Here is a 21250-nt window from a genome sequence, read left to right as displayed (position 1 = left end):
TAAAAACTACTCGTAGCGGTTTCCCGGTCATTTGTCACCGATCTCTTGGTCAGCGAAGACGGGAGTTTTTGATAAGCTACCAGACTACCGGTAAAATATTTGATAACTTGAATCATTTGGTATTGCTATTTGCTTCGAGACTGGAAGCATTGTCATTATCGTCACATGGGAAAGCTAGGACAGAACGGGTGTCGGTACTGGTAATTTACCATACCTGCGTCTTATTTCACATACGAAACTTCAGTACAGTACTCGGTTTATTCATATACAGGGTGTTAAAAAGGTAACGCAAAATTAACAGAAATTGAGATGAAATGCTACTTTAAACTTTTAACGACTAACACCTTTTAGCAGTATTAAATTACGGTGACCTGCCATTTGAACATTTCACGACTGACGTTTCCTAACAGTTACTTTTTTAACCTAGCCAAAACGAAAATATTTGCCTTAATTATTGCGTAACTTTTTTAACACCCTGTAAATGGAATATTATTGATTCTTTACCTGTGTAAACATTACTGCCTCAGAAGTATAAGCAGTACTCCATTGCAGAGCGACATCTCCGGCTTCATTAAGTTTTTTGTATCCCTTAACGGAAATGAAGCCTACAAAATAACAAGAAAAAAGGTAATTTGCACGACAGATCTGTGATAAGTTTGTGATTGATGTAATCATTGACTAATGTATGGCAATTAAGTATGTGTCGACGGGGTACGGTGTTCATTATCATATTGGTATTATTACTTCCATAATATATTATATTAGCGTACTCAGGCATTCATTCAAGCAAAATGTACGCAACAGTATTTGCATGAAGTGAGATTCAAGCGATTAGGACAAGTGTTAGAGAAGTGGGACAAGTGGAAGACAACATTTTCGAGACACTTCGTATTCTCTTATAAAATTATTTACCTTCTGGACCTTTGGGCGTTCCCGTTTCCACACCTGGAAATAGAAAATCAACAATGTTTCTATAAAATCTGTAAGCGAAGTACAACGAATCCAATTGGAGATGCAAAAATAATACATACTCCAATGACTGTGTGAAGTCGTCGGGAACGCGTTGCGTGCTAGTTATGCCGCACTAACATGATATATATTTATGTTGAGAAGCGGCGCAGGACATTCAGTTACCGAATAATTTAGAATATGTTTCCTAGTTTACAGAAAAACGTAGAATTAAAAAAAATCTAACGTACTTTTATAAATATCGTTATGCTAACGATTAGAATTTTAAATTAACTCCGAATACCAAACCAAAAATATGCTATTTATTACAATAGGATTTACCTTCTGGTGATTTCGGAATTTCAGCTGGTTTCATTGCCTCTATAAATACATTGTTAAACAATAATAGTAAGCCCGTTCGTATACAATATACTTTGAAATATCTCAAAGCTTTGACGATTCAACAAAACTTTGAAAAAAGAGCTCAATAGTGTTGTAAATTTTGTCGCTTTTCGTACATCCGCAAATGGGTAAATTTATATTTATTCAATACCTTGAACATAAATCATGAACGCCCTATTTTAAATAGGTTGACAGTAGATAAAATGTATAAACTATGGCTGAAACAAAGCTTTTATTATTCCGTCCAAAAAACAAAGAAAAAAAAAATGTCACCTCCCATTCCACGAAGCAGATTCAATCTCAAGTATCCTAAACAAAACAAAATCAAGATTCTACTAAGCTTACAATCTCATTGCATTGCTGGTGGCATACGATAGTTTGGATATGATATGGTATAAAATTAAATTGTACAATAAAAGAAAATGACGTTAACAGTACATTCATGGGTGAAAGCTTGTATTTGTTATCCGACCACATGATAATGTTTAGAATTTAGATGATAAAATAAATTTCGAAGATGGTATTCTGTCTAAATCTCAGACTGATGTGTATGAAAAATAATCGTCATGAAATCAAATATGACTGTTTAAGTACTGACTGATTTTACAGCATTCATCATTTTTGTACCGGTTTCAATCAATGTTTTTTGCTCTAACATACGTGAATATTTCTGCATCAAAAAAGTTAATGATTAAATTGTAGTATAATTTGTATGATATTTCTCATACCTCTTCGTCCAAAATGATAGTTGACGATTCCTGGTGCTCCTAATACGTCATACAATCCATAAGCCCATAGGAAATAAGTATCAGCATTCTGTAAATAACGAGCATTGACAGTCTTATAAAATTTGATTTGCAGCGATGAGTTAGTTCTATGTTGACTGAAGTTTACAAATTTTGATTTGCAGTAAATTTTTTCAAATTGTAAATTCTTGCAACATGTTCTTTCAATTTTGTTGTACAACCTTTGGCTTTCAATAGATGTAGATGACAGAATAAATTGAAGTATTTTTTATCGTACATTTTATGTGTAACTATTTTTTGGATTCACCCATTAAAAGTCATTCAACCTGTATGGATCGATCTTCTCCGCTTTCATCATTTGTAACAAGAGCTCTTTTGAATGTGACTGTTGTATGAGTATCAGTCTGATCATATTCAATGATTTCAACGTTTTGGGTTTTGTCAACCGAAGGAGTAGTATTCTCAGGAGCGAAACAATCCTAAGAAGGTTAACATTCAATTACCAATTATCGAATTTCATTAAGTTTTAAACACTTTCATTAAGTCCCGCATATGAATATACAATAACATATATAAAATATCAACTATAAAGTTGTAAATGTATTTTATTAACTAGTTATTGCATCCGGCCTGCGGAGAATGTATCGTTACATTATTTAGCCGTTGTGTATTATGTACCAATTGCTATTTTGACTTAAACTTGCAAATGTGATCTTTTAAATATACACGTAAGCGACAGTTGTATTTATTTATTATTATGTGACTCACCAGAATACGTTTAACACTCTTTTTTTTTGCTAAATAATTTACAGTGTAATATTATTTACATATGCATATGCTTTTCCTTCTCTGTTAACTCCAACAATCATTAGATCTGAATTTGTCATCCCAGGGCCGGACGATAATCCAATTCCCATCCATCCCATAGTTTCACCTTTCAACTAAAAATGACAACAAAATGATTTATGCATTTTTAAATAGTCCTGCATCAAAGGCTGTTGAAAGTTAAGATGTATACAATGCTTATCAATATACATATACTAAGTTTACAAAAAACTTAAAAAAGAACTTTTCGAGTTAGAACTTCGTTGAAAACAAAAGTATGTATGTTTCGTACCTTGAAAGTAATTTCTTGACCTTTGACTCCCCATCGAAGGAAAAGTTTCTCGTCTGCATCAAGATAAATGAAATGCTTCAACTCCTTATCATCATGTTCATGAGCTTGTTTGTCATCATCATCATCATCATCATCATCGTGATCATCATCGTGATCATCATGATCTTCAATATCTTTTAGAGTTGTTGTTTTGTGCAATAGTAATTATTATTATTTATAATTATCTACCAACTAGAGTTATGAACACGAGGTATATGCGTTTCCAATTTTGATTTGTCATTTATAACGGTCCTTATATTATAGAATACCAGTGTGCTAATAAAAAATATCAAAACCTTTTCCCAAGGGCAACTCTCAAATAGGATTGGTTATAAAGTGAAGTAATAAATAATATAATTGATTTATAAATGTTATATATCGATCGAAAATGAACGACTTTGAAATATTGAGCAATATACACAAAATGAAAATATGGACTTACCTGCAATGGCGCTAGTATCACTCGGTATGAATTCTACTTCAACGTGCCCTTGATATAGAATAGACGTTTAAAACCATTACCTTTTAAAAGGTACATATCAATATGCGCAAAGCGTTAACGGTATTATTGAATATAACGTTGTTATTGAAAGTTGTTGTATTGTATAAATATTGCAAATAGTACTATTTTTTGTATAGTACTCAACAATATGACCAAGTAATTGACTTAATTACACGTTTATGATCTTGCTATAAAATTCCAAAGGTATATTGTGAGCTCCATCAAATGCGCAACAACGAAATAATTTGCTTTCGCAATTTGTTATTTTTTAAAAAATTTTGCATCTGTCACAATTATTTGTTTTACCAGCAGGTTCATAGCAGGTTTACGTAAATGTTACAACAAAAGTTTGTGAGACTAGTAATTACAAGATTACGAAATTTCTTGTTGCTTTGGTATCACAAACGGGCATGAAATACCTTACCTCTATTTCGCCCGTGGTAATTCATTCGAGTCAACTTTTCATCGACATCTGTTTCTCCATATGCCCAAAGCACATTCATTTTTCCTGCCTAGAAATTTCAATACAAAAAGTGGCGCTATCCCGGAATTAAAAATTTTACCATTATTTAGAGATAAACCATAATTGTGGATTTTTATTTTATAAAAACTTCAACCAACTAGCCCTTATAGCCTAAATATTGGGATGCCCAGGTCAAAACGTTTTATATTTGACTCGTGGCCACATCATAAGTAATTTGATTATATGTCATCTAAAATGATTTCAATCTATTAAAAAGTTTCCATATTGAGTTCACTGAAATAAACTATATTCATACCATAATATCGATATCATTTTCTGTGTCTCCGCTTTTGTATTTCTTCAACATCATAACGATTGCTCTTGGCCCATCTTCAACCGCTTGAAATAAGAGCACGTCCTGATTTGCGTCCACCAGTGGTAAAGTATTTCTTGTAGCATGTAAGTCCTTTTAAATATCAAAAATCTCAATTCAACGCCAATTTATTACTACAATGAAGTTAAGCTGGAGCGATGCGCATACTACATTCCATTCAATCAATCAATCAGAAAATTTTACAGAGGAATAGTTAAATATAATTAAGTATGAAGTGCATTTCACAATAAATCAATATTAAATGTCATCAGGAAATTACATAAAAGTTAAAAAATCCATTTACTTAAAAGTTTATGATATGAGACATAACTATTTTTTACAGTATTTAAAAATTGAAAAGAGAAAATTAATTAAACGTCTTCAAACTCACAAAAATGTAAGGAGTTCCATCTTTTATTCCTGCCACAATTAAATCAGCATCCTTCATAGTATTACCAGGAGAAAACCCAAGTCCAACCCATCCTGTTGTTGGGGCTGAAAGCTACGATCAGAAAAAGGTTTGATACCTCATTTAATACAAAATGAACCTATGGATTTGTTAAATATTTTTGTTGTTATTAGAATTTTGCTTGTTGATGTTGTTGTGAAAAAAGGATATTACTTTAATTGGATTTTAAAATTTCGTTTGTCTCTATAGCGTTTGCTCTTCACTTTAAAATGTTGTGTAATGACGTCACCAAAACTGAAAACTACTTGTAGTGGCTAAAGGACCATGTGGCACCGATCTCCTTGTCAGCTAAGAAGACTACCAGACTACCGATACTGTAAAAGATTTGATACTACATTTGTGACTCGAATAAGTTGGTATTTCAATTGCCGTTGGACTCAATTCATAAGTATCATCGTAACGGAACTTGGGGAAGCTGAGACAGTCCGGTTATCGGTACCCCTGTACCGGTACTGGTAATTTACGGTACCTGTTCCACAATTTCAACTTCTATTCAAGATATGATTTTTGGGCTAAAAAAATTCGTTTTGGCTTTCGTGTCCATTGAGCATTGCTTCCATTTTTTTATGTATCCTCAAGTTTAACAAAACGGTCTAATAAAACAATAAAACGTGGTCCGATCGTTGGCTTTTCATTTCACATACAAAACTTCAGTTCAAGTTAACTCAAGTTCTTTATATATTTGGAATAATATTGATTGTTTACCTGTATAAAAATTACTGCTTCAGAAGTATAAGCAGTACTCCATTGTAGAACAACATCTCCGGCTTCATCAAGTTTCTTGTATCCTTTAACGGAAATGAAGCCTACAAAATAACAAGAAAAAAGGTAATTCGTACGTGATATGTTTGTAATTGATGTAATCATTGACTACCTGAATGTTATTAACTAGTAGTATAACAATTAGGTATATGTCGACGGGGAGCGTTAATTATCATAATGATATTATTGGGCAAGTGGACATAAGGATCCTGTTGGTATTATGTTGTTGTTGTAATTCGTGTTGAACACGAAATGTAAATATGTATCGTTTTGTTGTTATTTTGTTGTTCTTGTTCATGTTGTTAGTATTTTTCGTATTATCGTTATAAAAAAAAAAAAAAAAAATCGTTTTTCTCTCTAAATACTGGAAGAATTGCTTCGAAATTTTCAGTGGTTAAATATTGTATTTTTTGGTAATTTTTTTACAAAAATTTCCGCGGGCTCTAAAGAAATCGTTCTATTTTGTTGTTCGAGACGTCATTAAAAATAAAAATTGTAAACGTTGTGGCGGTTCCGTCTTAGCGTGAGCGATCTGAAGGTCATTCGGTACCGGTAGTCTTTTGTAATAAATTGCATACACTTTCTACTTTGTTTTGGTTTTCGTGTCTATATATTTGAGTATCGCTCTCTTGTTATATAAATTATTGAACACTGAGTGGACCTATTGAGATCCATACAATTGGGAAAAGTGTTGGGGAAGCAGAAAACATTCTGTATAGAGTTCCTATAGAAATATTCACCTTCTGGTACTTCACTCTCTTCCATTTCAACACCTGAAAATAGAAAATGAACGCAATTATGAAAATGAAAAGATACCAGAGGGTTCATTTTAACATTTGAACAAAAGCGATGTGCAGCGGAAACCAATTGAAAATCCACACTATATTATTTAATAACTTCAATAACTGTATAAAGTTGCGGGCTAGTTATTTCGCACCGTGACATTCAGTTACCGATTGATTTAGTATACGTTGCCTAGTTTACGAAGAAACGAAAAATTATCAAACGATCTAACGTTTTTATATATCATTATGCTAAGCTTGTAGTTTAGAATTTTTAAATTAAATCCGAATGGCAAAAATATATATATATACTGTATATATGCATTTAAGTACAATAAGATTTACCTTCTGGTGATTTCGGGCTTTCAGCTGGTTTCATTGCCTCTGTGAATAGATGATTAAACATTAACAATAATATTACGCCGTCTATATACAATATAATTGAAAATATCTTGAATATTTTGAGATTTATCGAAACTTTGAAAAAATAGCTCAATAGTGTTGTAAATTTTGTTGCTCTACATTAATCCTCTAATGAGCAATTTTATTTTTATTTAATACCCGGAACATAATTTCTGAACGTCCCATATAGACTAAATTGATAGTTTTTATTATTTCGTAAGAAAACCAAAAAAAAAATTTTTTACCTCCCACCCCATGAAGCAGATTCAATTTCAAGTATCCTAAACAAAATAAAATCAAGTTTAACTGAAGCTTTACAACCTCATTACATTGTTGGTGACAAAAGATAGCTTAGGTGTGATATGGTAAAAAATTACCTAGTGCAATGAAAGGAAAAACTATATCGTTGACGGTCCATTATAGTTAAAATGTTGCACACGCTACCACACCACACTTTATAGATAGACAGTAAAATAATTTTTGACGATGGTCGGAATGTCAGGCTGGCGTGTATATGAAATAGCCCTCATAAGATCAAATATGGCTGTTTAATTGCCGGATTAAATATCTCACGACATTTCACATTTATCATTTTTGTACTAGTATTAATCAATGTATTTTGCTCAAACATACATGCAATATTTTGCATTAAAAAGTTTGTTTAATTAAATCATAGCATAATATGTATGATATTTCTATTACCTCGTCGTCCAAAATGATAGTTGACGATACCTGGTGCTCCTAATACGTCATACAATCCATAAGCCCAAAGGAAATACGTATCAGCATTCTGTTTATAGCGAGCATTTTTAGTCTTATAAAATAGGATTTGCAACGATGAGTTCTATGATGACTGAAGTTTACGATTTGTGATTTGCGATCAGGATTATAGTTTTTTTCAAGATGCAATTCTTTGCACAATATTTTTCAATTTTGTTATACAACTTTTGGCTTACAAAAGAAATAGATATGAGTATATAAATACCAATTCAAAAAACTCATATTTTTTATATTTTAAGCCAGTCAAAATATTTGTTTGTCTTTTGTTGTTAGCAAATCAATGTAGCGGTAACAATACGGAGTGTTTTTATCGTACATTTTATCTATATCTGTTTTCTCCATTCAACAATTAGAAGTTATTCAACCTGTATTGATCGATCGTTCCCGCTTTCATCATCTGTAACAAGAGCTCTTTTGAATGTGACTGTTGTATGAGTATCAGTCTGATCATATTCAATGATTTCAACGTTCTGGGTTTTGTCAACCGAAGGAGTAGTATTTTCAGGAGCGAAACAATCCTAAGAAGGTAAAATTTAATTGTAATCATCGAATTTCGAATAGTTTCATTAAGTGAGCGTGCACTAAATCATTAGCGCGACATTTGAGTTATTTTAAAACTATTCCCACTGCGAATAGCCCTTTTCTCAACCCCAATATCGGGATTAATGTTTGTTGAAATCACGGAATTTCAAAGTTGTATCTTTAAACGTCAAGACGGTGCCAATATTGGAATGACGTCCAGCGATCGGTACAAGGAGAATGGATTGTCTTGTGCAGACAGAATCAAGGCGATGAGATGGGTCGCACTTTTTATCTAAACGTTGTACCTTAAGCTCGCGTCAAGTCAGTTTTCGCTATTATTTTAGCAAAAACACCCCTCTATTTTTAAGCGTTGGCCATGTGAGCTGACTTAGCGCCACGCAATCCAGTTTTTTTTTTAGCTGGGTCCGGAATCCTAACTTGGACGGACTTGGTTGTTCTTTGACGATATCACTAGGCCTGCTCACGATATAGGTAATAAAATTAGTCAAATATAACAATTCATCATACAATGAGGTAAAATGATTGACCGAGGTGAACTGAGGAAACGTATTTCCTAACCCACAACAACGTTAAACTGCAGTGTCTGGTGTGTTTTCAAGTAATATCTGTCACGAGGGAATATAATTTGAAGCGCCATTACAAAACCAAACACGAGAAAAGCTACCGAAAATACCACGAGATTTCTCGGGATGCAATTTTAAAATAACTAAAGGCTTTACATATCTTCCTTAAACTGATTAGAACGGTAAACTCTCATTTCTAAATATATGTAAAGTGAGTAAACTCCCGATGTTGTGATGACTATTGGGTTCTCTCCGACAGCGGCCCGCGAGACATCCTCAGAAGTTTTTGCGGCCTGCCAACCTCGCAACCTTGGACCACCCTGATCTATAAGTAAATTTTGTAAATATATCCAATATGTTTTATATATATTATATGTAAATGATTTTATTAACTAGTAGTTGCATCCGACTTGAGGAATGTAACGTTGTAATATTTAGCCGTTATGTATTATGTACTTATTGCTATTTGGACCTAATCTTGCTAACGTGATCTTTTAAATACGTAATCGACATGTGTGCGTAATCAGCAACCAGAATACGTTTGACACTCTTTTGCTGAATAGTTTATAATATTATTTACATATGCATATGCTTTTCCTTCTCTGTTAACTCCAACAATCATTAGGTCTGAATTTGTCATCCCATGTCCGGGCGATAATCCTATTCCCATCCATCCCAGAGTTTCTCCTTTCAACTGAAAATGACAATAAAATGATTTTTGCATTTCAACTAGTGTTGCGCCACAGGCGCTCTTAATAATAACATTTCCATAACAATAGCGAATTAGTAAAAATTATATGTCGTTTATGTCATTCAGAGTGTTGAAATCTCAATGAAGTTCAGTCAGTTTGTAGGTTTGATGAAGTTTACATATTAGAAAAGTTATACATGCTTAGAAATGTATAGATATGTTTTTGAAATATACTAAGTTCACAAACAACTACAAAGAGAACTATTACAGATAAAACTTCGTTGAAAACAAAGCATGTTCCGTACCTTGAAAGTTATTTCTTGACCTTTGACTCCCCATCGAAGGAAAAGTTTCTTGTCTGCATCCAGATAAATGAAATGATTCAAATCTTTATCATCATGTTCATGAGCTTGTTTGTCGTCATCATCATCGGCGTCATCATGATCTTCAACATCTTTTGGACTTTCTGGTTTAGCTGGGTCTAGCAATAAATAATTGTACTGTTGTTGTTATTTTATGCAATAGTTAGTATTCGTTCATATATATCCACTACTGTTATAACACGGCGATTGGGCTTTTCCAACTTTGGAGTTTATAAATGCCTTTAAGGTAAGTCTATTGGGATCTATTACCAAAAACTGTTGAAAGCAATCAAATAAAATTTCTAGCATAGTTTACCTGGAAGACTTGGTTCACTAGCGATTTCTTCTGTGGGGATTAATGTTAGAGTTGTATAACCTGAAATGATACTTTTGATTTTAGTTTCTCGTCTTCACACGAAATACCTTGAGAGTATAATCCTTTTACTAGTAAAAATCACAAGAATGTTTTATGGAGTACTGTATTACTTTATTGACTGTAGTAGCCCATGTGCAGTAGGAGTGATGGTAACTTTATTAACTTTACCACTGTGTTTAATACTTTTTGATGATAAAATAAAGAGCCAAAAAATGAACTGACGAGAGGTTTTAATGTGCCAACACTGAGAAATTTTCCTTGAATGGTTCCTAAAATTTTTATAAGTCTCAAAAAATATTGTATATTGCAAAAATAAACAATCGCTTGGACTGCAAGGACATAAATCATGGGTAACGCAATACAAAACTATGGTATTCAATTAAAATTAATTCTTTATTCGATGAAGTGGATTATGATAGATAACTTGATTTTTACCTCTTCTCGCATGATAATCTACAACGCTCAAAGTTCCTCCTGTAACATCTGATCTTCCATAGGCCCAAAGAATTCCAATTTCACCTTTCTGTAAATATTTTAATTTTAAATTACATATTTGCGAGTATTTAAATAAAATATTTATGACTTTGACCAATCAAAGTGAGTCATATCACAATGTTTATTCGCCATTGTTTTTTTATGACTGTATTAACGTTTTGCAACCCACATGAATTGTGACGTCATCATCATTCATTGCAATGATTGGTCTCCTGAAAACAATTGTAGTGAAACCAGATTCTTCCTTTCCACTAATCAATTCCACTTCTGATTTTTTATCAACATCTGGAACTCCGTTTGTCTTGGCGTAAGCGTCCTGATTAAATATTTTAGTTGAAATTATATTAAATGTCAAAATAGGCTCAGCTTTTGTAATATGTTTCATTTATCCAAAAACTGTTGTCAAAATCTCATTCTATTTGCACACGCAACATCACACACACATAAATACCTGTAAGTGGATATTTCTAGGTTTATAAAAAGAGTTTGTGTTGTTCACTGTGTGTATTTGTCGCATTATTGTCGATTAACGTAGTATCGAAGTTGTCAAAAAATTAATAACTTGCTGTTCAAAGTTCTCGTGTATTTTGTAGCAAGTTTTGCATTTCCTATTTGTCTTTATCGTCGATTATGTGACTTCAAGGCTATTATTATATGGGATTATCATGCAAAAATAATTTTTATTTTGTCTTACCCACACAGACGCTTTGCCCATAGTAACCCAGCCTATTGTGATATCAGAATCAGCCATACTCTGTGGATGTTTTGATTTTGAAAATCCAATGCCAACCCATCCTGTTGCTCTGTATTTCAACTGTTGTAAAAAAGTGGTCGTGAGAGGAAAAAATAAATAAAAAACTTCTTTCAATAAATTGAAAATCGAATTTACCACATCCCGTAAAGAAAATTGAAGTAATTTATCTAACAATCAAAACACCATCTCTTTAAGAAAATGTTGGAATTAACATATACATACTGTAAACAGATTTTTCTGGAGATTTGTAGCTCTTAAGAAACAGCATTTTAACATATTTGGAAATTTCCAATTTGAAGGGTTGTACGGAATAGTATGATTGTCTATAATTTTAGCAAAATGTGAAAGTGAGACATAAAAGTATGAAAACAGGGATAACTCTGGTGTGATTTCTAACCACTATTAATCGTGTATCAGTTCTAAAAAATTCATTACAGTGCCTTTACTTTTTTGTTGTGTTTACACACATTCAATCAGAGAAAAGCAAATGCCTTATCTACTATATTTGGAATTATTAGACACTTTTTGGTTCGCTGTATGCCTAACTTAATACAGTCAGAGTGAAGGCTTAAATTTACCTCAACTCATCAACGCAATTGCAATTAAAAATAGAAATATTTGAAAACATTTCGCCCTTGCGGCATTTTACCTTTAAAACTATACTCTTTTCTTCTACTTTCCACATAACATTTATACCAGAGGACAAATCTTTAGATCCGTCATATGTTATTTCCTGTGATGGTGCGCCTCTTCCTCCCCAAACCACAGAAAAGAACAATGGAAATATAATTAACATTTTATAATCCATTGCCATATTAGCTATTTAGCGGAGTTGACCCTGGAGCAAAATTACAAATTATATTTATTTTCTTTTAGTAACAACTATTCGTGAGCCCTTTTTGTCTTTTCTAAGATATTACTTGTAAAACTATGATCTGAGAAATAATTTTATACAACCTGATTTAATTTGCAGATAGTGTCAATAGATTAACAACTTCAACTTGAACTGCTGTAAAACTTTGACAAAGAAAACATCATTAAACTGACATACTTAAAAAACTATGTACGTGGATCACTTACACAGTGACAAATCAATTAAGCTGAACTACTTTCAAAACCATCAGATGTGTTTCTTTCAGAAGCAAGTTCTGTAAAAAATTTTTTTTTTTTTTAAAAGTTTGCGCAGATATCTCGTTTTTTTTTTCGTCGAGTCAATGTACGCCCCAGGCTTTTATACTGGTCCTACGACATGCCTGAATAAAATTAATAGGAATATAAAGGACCAATGATTTCGTCTTTCATATTCAGTTTCTTAATCACGCGCCATAAATGCATGGCCCATAGTTGACGTGGGGGAAAAAATAAATTTCAGCTAGAACGATAGCACAAGAGTCACTTTAATGACATACTTTAAAGATCGTAATCATTACTTGTTTTGAATTTTTGCACAATTCCAAAAAATTGGCCTTCCTTTAAAAATGCATCAGCTGCGACGTGAATAACAAACTGCAAAGACTTCTTAGGCTGCAATTTACTACTAATAGGCTGGCTACTGACCGACAAAATATGATTTACTCTAACTTATTTTACTTTCAATGCATAATGCGTATAACACTTGCTCAATGCTCTAATACTCACTCAACGAAGTGCATGTTCGCACTAAAACAGAACTAACAGGACATTAACAATTGTTCTTCTGGCAAATGGGTAATATAATCACTGGTTACAAACCGACCCCCAATTATCACTCGTTAGATAATAGATATCGACTTTGTACATGTTTGATTTAGCAATAATATATTTTTTTACTAAAAAAACGATTTATATTTACATTGCGATTAAAAATCACACTATAGTACAGTAATGCGTTTCAAATTTAAATTCATTTTATTCTTCCTGGAACGGTAGACAGTGGCGCCATTGGAAAGTTTGTCGGAAGTCCGCCTGTGATGAAATATCAAGTTTTCATTTATAATAATTAATTATTTTATACGCAAAATGGATTCAGATACACTCGTGAGAAAATAAACACTAATAACTTTTGTTTATATTTAAATAAAGATGAAATCAAAGTTTTTTCACATTTTAATTTCTGTCTCTTCTCGTGGTGTAAGATTATATATAATTATTTGCCGCTGGTCACAGATGACCTTAAGAGGTTGAGTAACAAACCATGACAATTGAAAATTGATACATTGAAATTGCTTTTATATTTATGATTCATCAAAATTTATGCATTTCATATTTAGTCGAACGAGGGTCATTCCGACTCCTGATTAAACAGAATCTCTTTAAATAAGAAGTAGAAAAGACTAAAGTGCAAATATATTAACAACTTACCAGACCCATCAATGAGATTCAGCATTTTTGCACCTGAAAGCAGATGATGGTGGATAAGATTTAAAAATACGTACATTGGGAATGGGCATCACCCAGATGAATATGGAGTGATATGAAAATAAATATACTACCGAGATAACGGTAATATTGAATGCCACACATAATCTTACAAATATTTGATGGATGGTATGGGATGATATTACCACATACGAGTATAACATAAAACTGTTTGACTTACCTCTATTCATACCGTGGTAAAATTCCCTAGGCTTTAGCGCCATATCAGCTCGCCCGTAAGCCCAAATAACATATTTGCTTGTGCCATCAATCTGAAAATAGACAATATATTTCATTTGATCAAAGCCATTGTTTTTGAATTATAAATGCCATGAATATATAAACGACGAACGAGGCTATTAATTTTTTGAATTTGCTCAATACTTTCCAGCTATCTTGCACTCAAAGAGTGCTGCGCTATTTTTGAGGATAAGATAAAATTTTACCTATTATGTTTGTCAATTTGCCCTATGATTACTGCTTAGATCTCAACCTTAGGAGCTATTGAAGTAGGACTCTATATTATCCAATATATACACAGAGAAAACTATGTCGAGTATTCACCTTTAAATCCATTTCATCGGTAGTATCAATTTTCCTTGCAAACATAACAGTGGTGAATCCTTCTTTCTCCAGATATCTCAAAACTTGGACATCTTGAGATTCGTCAATCGACGGTTTCCCATTTCTATACGCGAACGCGTCCTGTAAAAACAAAATTGACATCTAAACTTTGCATTTACTCTCAAATTTTGCCGATGTATATTACTTGACAAACTTAATCATAACATCAAAAACTCTGCGAAATCATATGAAATATAAACAGCGTCCATTTGTATAGTTGTATTACGGAACGGTGCATAGAACTAGTTCGCGATCTATGTCATTTCTCCCTATATCTACAGTAGACTTTAGAAATACAAAATTCTTATGTAACATATCATTCCAATCATTAATTTTGACTATATCGAACACATTCACTGAAATATTTTTTATCATCAGTTCTATTACCAAAACATAGACAGAAGCAGAATGCCTGACCTACAAATTTTGAACTGTTATGAAAAAATAACCTATGATTATACAACTAAAACTATCTGAATCATTACTGAAGATTTTTTTAATCTGAAAAAAGAATATTCGAAATCAAATACTTTTATATATCTTACTTTTCGGGATTGAATAAAAATAAAAATTATGCCTTCATCGTTGACAACCTTAGAAAATTTTTAAATACTGACAAAAATATGCACTTTACGACGAAAAGGTTTTAGTATATAATTCTAATTTAAATTTTTTTTTTGTAAAATTACGATAAAAAAGTTTTAGTATATCATTTTAATTTAATTTTTTTGTAAAATTTCACGAGTAGAAGCATTATATCAGCAGTGATTTAAATATAGCGTCTCAATCGAGTATTTGGGACAATTTGATGCTGATATTTTCAATTGTATAAAAACGAAATTTGGCAAACGGAAAAGTGTAGTTACAAAAATTAACCAATTAGAAAAAAGTACAAAAGACTAATACAAAATATATTCTCAATTAAATTCAACATTCTTTAATTTGCAATTCTTATTTATTCATAAATATGATGGGAGAGAGTTCTGACGAATCATTTAATTCTCAATACTATACCGAAGCGTATACTCCATTTCTTCTTATTCCCGCAATAAAGATGTCTGCACCCGCCATATTCGGTCCTGGCGCGAAACCTACACCTATCCAACCGCGAGTTGGTATCGAGACCTGTAAGTAACGAACAAAAACAATGAATTATCACTATTTAAAAGTTTATTGAATCTGTCAGCGCGAGTTATGTCATATAACGTTGAGTGTCGTATACTAATCATTAGCGGGATCTCATGACAAATTTTCTCTGATATGAAAAGAGATAATATTTTTTGAAAAACCGGTATTTTTTCGGTTGGGTCAATCGATTACAGACTGGGTAAAATGGTGGGACGGGGATTCCTAACCATCGATGTCAACTAAGGATACAATATATAACAAAACCTTACCTCGAATACAATATATTCATCATTGTAATTCCAACTAAACTTTATATTTCGTTCGACGTCTAAAATGGTAGATTTTGACATTGCGTCATCATACATTTGATCAAGACCTCTATATCCTCCCCTGAGTATCATGTGACGTTGTATCTGGGGTTTTGGTGTTTCCAGTTTTTTAGATCTGAAATACCCGCCTGATTGTGCTGGCGATCGCGATTCTTCGAGTTGGGAATCACTTGGATATGTTTGAGATTCGCTTTCAACGGATTCATTTGGTGTCACTGGCAATTCAGATTCAATTGGTTCACTCGGGGGTATTGGTGATTCAGGCTCAACTGGATCTGTTGGAGTCATTGCTGATTCTGGTTCACTTTTTGAAGCATCTTTGTTTCTTGGTGTCTTCTTCGATTTAGATTTGGTGGGTACACCCGGGGTTGATGATTCACTTGAGGGCAATGGCGAATTTGTTTTTGTGGGTTTACCGGGAGTCATTGGGGATTTGAGCGTGTCGAGATCTGTTGGAGTCATTGCTGATTCTGTTTTACCATTTGAAGCATCTTTGTTTCTTGGTGTCTTCTTCGATTTAGATTTGGTGGATCCATCCGGAGTCATTGGGGATTTGGGTTTGTCGAGATCAGTTGGAGTCATTGCTGATTCTGGTTTACCTGTTAAAGCATCTTTGTTTCTTGGTGTCTTCTTCGATTTAGATTTGGTGGGTACACCCGGGGTTGATGATTCACTTGAGGACAATGGCGAATTTGTTTTTGTGGGTTTACCGGGAGTCATTGGGGATTTGGGCGTGTCAAGATCAGTTGGAGTCATTGCTGATTCTGGTTTACCTTTTGAAGCATCTTTGTTTCTTGGTGTCTTCTTTGATTTAGATTTGGTGGGTCCATCCGGAGTCATTGGGGATTTGGGTTTGTCGAGATCAATTGGAGTCATTGCCGATTCTGGTTTACCTTTCAAAGCATCTTTGTTGCTTGGTGTCATTGGCGATTTGGCAGCTTTTCCGGGACTTTTATGTGATTTGTGTTTGTCGGTTTTATTTGGCGGCATCGGTGATTTAGGTTTGTTTGACTTTCCTTTAGCAGTTTTGGTTTGGATTTCTGATAATACGGGAGTGCTTGTTTTACTCGAGGAATGTATGTTGGGTTTGCGTGGACTTACTGGCTTGTCATATCCACCGGGTGTTGTTGGAGAATTGACATTATCTGACTCACTTGGAATAATTTCAGTGGCATTCTTCTTTTCTTGATTTTCAGCTGTGTCTTTTTCTTGTATGCTCTCCTCATTTGGGGTAGTTATATATATATTTTTGCTGCGTCTCGCAATTCCTCCTCGTGTCTTTGGTTCTCCTGGGGTAATTGGGGACATAGGTTTGCTAGGTTTATTTGGGGACACTGGTGTGTTGACCTTACCGTGTTCATTTGGTGTCACACTTTCTTGCTTCTGGACGCTTGTTGGAGTATTTGGATCAAGGGGAGTTTCAATTATCGCTTCAAAAGCAAATAAAATTAAGCATTATTATTCATTTAATTTCAATAATACTAGTATTATCTGCCATCAATGGACAAAATTAAATTCAAATTCAGTTTGTTTTTGCTGGGAACACGGATATACTATCGCGTACACAAAAAGAAAAGTGTCATACCTCCAAGTCTTCAACTTTATTAATATTAGGACATTTAAAAAGAAATTTTTTCTTTTTATAATTGGGACGGCTTTGGCAAAACCAAGTGGTTCGCAATGCAAAAATATCCCCTGATATAATTTTTGAGTTTATTCAACCACTTCAAATACCCGTCAAATACGTCTTTGTTTAAAGATTATTCAATCTGACAAAAATTGCTTAAAATTGTTTTAAGATTAGAAAGCCGTAACTAAACTTACGTATTTTGCCTCGAGGACGTACTTTGTTCTCCGCAGGTATCAAAGCTATTCTTGCCTGACCTGACAATAATGAAATGTTATTGTTCGAATGCAAAAAAAAAAATAAAAAAAATTTATGGTCAATGTTCTATTTCAGAATTGAATTGCTCAATAATAAATCGTTTCAGGTGTTTAATTTAGAATAAAATTTGCATAAAACATATATATGCACACATTTCAGATAAAATATTGTCCAAGTGTATGTATATAAAATTTTTTACCGTGTAATTGATCGTAAAGTGCTTATTTTAGAAATTATCCAACCTTTGAAGTTGGTAATTTGATTTTCTTACCTCTTTGTGAGTGGTGTTCAGCGCCCGAAATAGTTTCACTCAAACTACCTATGTTTCCATACGCCCAAATAATTGCAATTTCTCCTTTCTGCAAAATTTAAAAATAATTTAGAATGAACCATATTTGCCACAAAAATTTAATACATTGCAACTAAATGCGGGTCCTTTGGATAATTCAAATGAAATAAATTTTTGCTACAAGGATGATTATCGTATCAAGTTTGGAATCACATATTCAAATATATCGAGTTTCTTGACTACCAACAATACAGTGTATATTTTTCTCGCATCTCCAAAAAAATCTGAGATTCTGAGAACAAGTTGCATATTGGAACTTAATGCATACAGGCAAGCTATAAGTTTTATGACTAATCTCTTCCAAAATGGTATAACAAGGTTTTTTACCAGCAAATAAAATAGCAATATTGCTGTGGTAATATATTCATTATTTTAAGATCTATGTAAACTAAACCTGTAATTTACAAATGGAGTTTACCAAATAACCTATAATCTATTGTTATCTAAAATTATATTTGGGAATATAGGAAACTGAAGATCTAATTCGTTAAAAAATTTTAAAACACCCCTCATTTAAACATTTAAATTCCTCATTTAAAGTCCGTTACAATATAATCGAGTACAACTCTTATCATCTTACATTTGATTTGTATGGGATTTTTAATTGAAACAGAATTTGCGCAAATTGTTTGAATAATTATACCTCAATTGTGACGTCATCTTTATTTATTGCAACGATTGGTCTCTTGAAAACCATGGTTGTGAAACCCCCTTCTTCTTTTGCACTGATGATCTCAACATCTGAGGCGGAATCTACTTCTGGAACTCCGTTCTTCTTTGCGTATGCGTCCTTTAAAAACACAACACTTTTGCTACATAGCCCAAACATAGACATTTTCAATTCAATGTAAATTGCATCAAAATAAAATGATACAAATCTTGTAATAAAGAAAGCTGCCATAGTGAAATGAGACATAACGTCGATAACAAATTACGTTTGACTAACCAATTCAACTTATACTACTAAGAAACTTTGCAAGTAGTGTCCCAGTATGCTCACTGCACTTACCAAAACATATCCTTTATTGTTATTCACCCATCCCATTATGATATCAGAGTCTTTCATGCCGTGTGCCTTCGTAGTTTTAGGAAATCCAATGCCAATCCATCCTGTCGTCATGTAGTCGAGCTGAAACGATATAACAAGTTTAAAATATAATAAAACTTTTGTAATATTGAAAAAACTGAGCACGGTTCCGTGTTTCAAAATCGGTGCACAATATATTGATTTAGATAATTTGATTTAATCCCGGAAGCCTTTCGACGGGATTACGCGTACTAATTTCAAAAATCATATTTAGAAGATCGCTTATAATTTAAATGTAAATTAGATATTGGAAAGGGGTTTAAAAATTGATTGATTCTGTATATATTTAAATAAAATTCATAGTAATATATGTGAATTATGCATAAGGTATAATTTTTATTGCCCATTTTAAATATTACATTTTTTAACTGGTTTTATACAAAACGAGGACAGCATAGAACACAACAGAATATCGTTTGATTAAAGATATTCATTTATTTACATTAAACAATTTTAAAATTTTTACTACTAACCCTTAAAAGTATAAAGTCTCCTTCTACTTTCCATTTTAAATATACATCCGTGGCCAATTCCATTGATCCATCATAAACAGATTCTGACGAATCTGGCAGAACTGCCCCAAGAACTCCATAAATTGACACCATCAATATGACTAGTACTTTTGTGACTCTCATATTGATAAAGATGTTAGATATCTAATTGAAAATGTAAAACGAAATTTTTATAACAATGACCGAGGCAAAGGCGAATTTTAATCAGATGTTCCTATTAGATTATGTTCGTTTTCGCAATTTAGCGAACTAAATCTTCAAAGCTCTATTATTACCAACTGCGACTACCATTTGATTACTAAATAAATCCATTATCTTTTAATACTTTTTATTGCTTGTTTAGAGCCGAGTTCGTTTAAAATTGGAAATAAATAATACCCATTTTCTACATGAAATATTAAGATTTTGAATTTATCTACAACTATGAGAATTCACACGAGCCAAGCTTATTAAAAAAAACGATGCAGATTTGCTCGGAAACCCGTTTACGGTATCTTTTAAAATACAACCGTACATTCCTATATTTCTTTATGTACAATAAAATGAATGGGCCTCATGAGAGATAAGACAGCTTTTATAAAGGGTCCCAATTTCAATTAAATGACGTATATGTTTGTATAAATCCTTATTAATTGCCTAATTAAAGAGTACAATCAAATCCGTAAATTTCAATTTGGATTCGAAATTGTATACATTATGAAATATTAGTACTTCATTAAGTTCAAGTTATTGATAACTCGTGTTTCAATGATATAATTTATCGAATACTAAAGCTAAAATAAAAGTACGCAGTGTTCTATTCAAAATAAGTTCTCTGAATTGCCAATTAAATTCATGAATTTTTATAGCAGCATGTGTCCAATACGATTTCGTAAGGTCAAAGCCCCAGGGATATAGCTCAGATCGGCTCAAATTGCGTAATTAAACCAAATTAAAAAATATGGACACAGATATAATGCATCAACAACTTTAACAATTGAACATTTGCGGATCAAGTGGAAATTATGGGATTAAATAACAACATGTTCAATTGAGGTCATAATCCGGATCTCGATGGTGGCAATAATTTCGACAATTGATACTTCACGACAAAATGAAATGTGTTCCAAATACTGTTATATTTTGGGTTATTTTGATTGCTCGTTTTTTGCAATATAAGTCTATTGTATAGCTTTTGTATTTTTCTTATTGCCATCGCAAACAATGAAACAATAAACAACATTTTTTGAACATTTAAAAAATTATACATATGTATATGAGTTATCATGAAAACCAGTATATTTTGTGTTACGTTAATATAAAATATGTTCGCTAATAATAATCTGTTATTAATTACGCGTCAACCCATAATTACACTTTATTGTACCCTA

General features: G+C 32.7%; 2 protein-coding genes across 7 annotated transcripts in view; both read right to left on the bottom strand.

The window, feature by feature from the left end:
• Positions 1-12499, bottom strand: part of LOC120337231 (uncharacterized) — a 32041-nt gene extending 19542 nt beyond the window's left edge. For 2 of the 6 annotated variants that reach the window (XM_078116717.1, XM_078116720.1), the window contains exons 1-20: positions 12219-12471; positions 11510-11629; positions 10985-11131; positions 10756-10843; positions 10261-10320; positions 9888-10063; positions 9472-9585; positions 8151-8303; positions 7708-7819; positions 7251-7286; positions 6949-6987; positions 6562-6594; positions 5765-5865; positions 4982-5092; positions 4534-4683; positions 4179-4266; positions 3695-3742; positions 3214-3386; positions 2924-3037; positions 2423-2575 (exon numbers count right to left, since the gene is read on the bottom strand). In XM_078116717.1, coding sequence (XP_077972843.1) covers positions 2423-2575; positions 2924-3037; positions 3214-3386; positions 3695-3742; positions 4179-4266; positions 4534-4683; positions 4982-5092; positions 5765-5865; positions 6562-6594; positions 6949-6987; positions 7251-7286; positions 7708-7819; positions 8151-8303; positions 9472-9585; positions 9888-10063; positions 10261-10320; positions 10756-10843; positions 10985-11131; positions 11510-11629; positions 12219-12383 — 2181 coding nt within the window. In that variant the 5' untranslated portion in view covers positions 12384-12471. Of the gene's footprint in view, positions 1-504; positions 606-912; positions 946-1290; positions 1330-1623; positions 1660-2078; positions 2167-2422; positions 2576-2923; positions 3038-3213; positions 3387-3694; positions 3743-4178; positions 4267-4533; positions 4684-4981; positions 5093-5764; positions 5866-6561; positions 6595-6948; positions 6988-7250; positions 7287-7707; positions 7820-8150; positions 8304-9471; positions 9586-9887; positions 10064-10260; positions 10321-10755; positions 10844-10984; positions 11132-11509; positions 11630-12218 lie in introns of all 6 variants that reach the window. The other 4 variants (XM_078116718.1, XM_078116721.1, XM_078116715.1 and 1 more) reach the window with 4 other exon arrangements.
• Positions 12500-13334: 835 nt separating this feature from the next.
• On the bottom strand, positions 13335-20033 carry LOC120337234 (uncharacterized). Its single transcript, XM_039404958.2, has 11 exons — positions 19842-20033; positions 19291-19410; positions 18925-19071; positions 18204-18291; positions 17872-17931; positions 15988-17477; positions 15605-15715; positions 14531-14671; positions 14148-14238; positions 13910-13942; positions 13335-13513 (listed from the first exon to the last, which is right to left on the bottom strand). Exons 1-11 carry the CDS (start codon positions 20001-20003, stop codon positions 13452-13454), a joined length of 2505 nt encoding a protein of 834 aa, XP_039260892.2. The 5' UTR covers positions 20004-20033; the 3' UTR covers positions 13335-13451.
• Between the last annotated feature and the right edge of the window lie 1217 nt (positions 20034-21250).

This window comes from Styela clava, chromosome 10 (assembly GCF_964204865.1).
Source record: "Styela clava chromosome 10, kaStyClav1.hap1.2, whole genome shotgun sequence".
Classification (NCBI taxonomy): domain Eukaryota; kingdom Metazoa; phylum Chordata; class Ascidiacea; order Stolidobranchia; family Styelidae; genus Styela; species Styela clava.
This window is presented reverse-complemented; position numbering and strand designations above follow the sequence as displayed.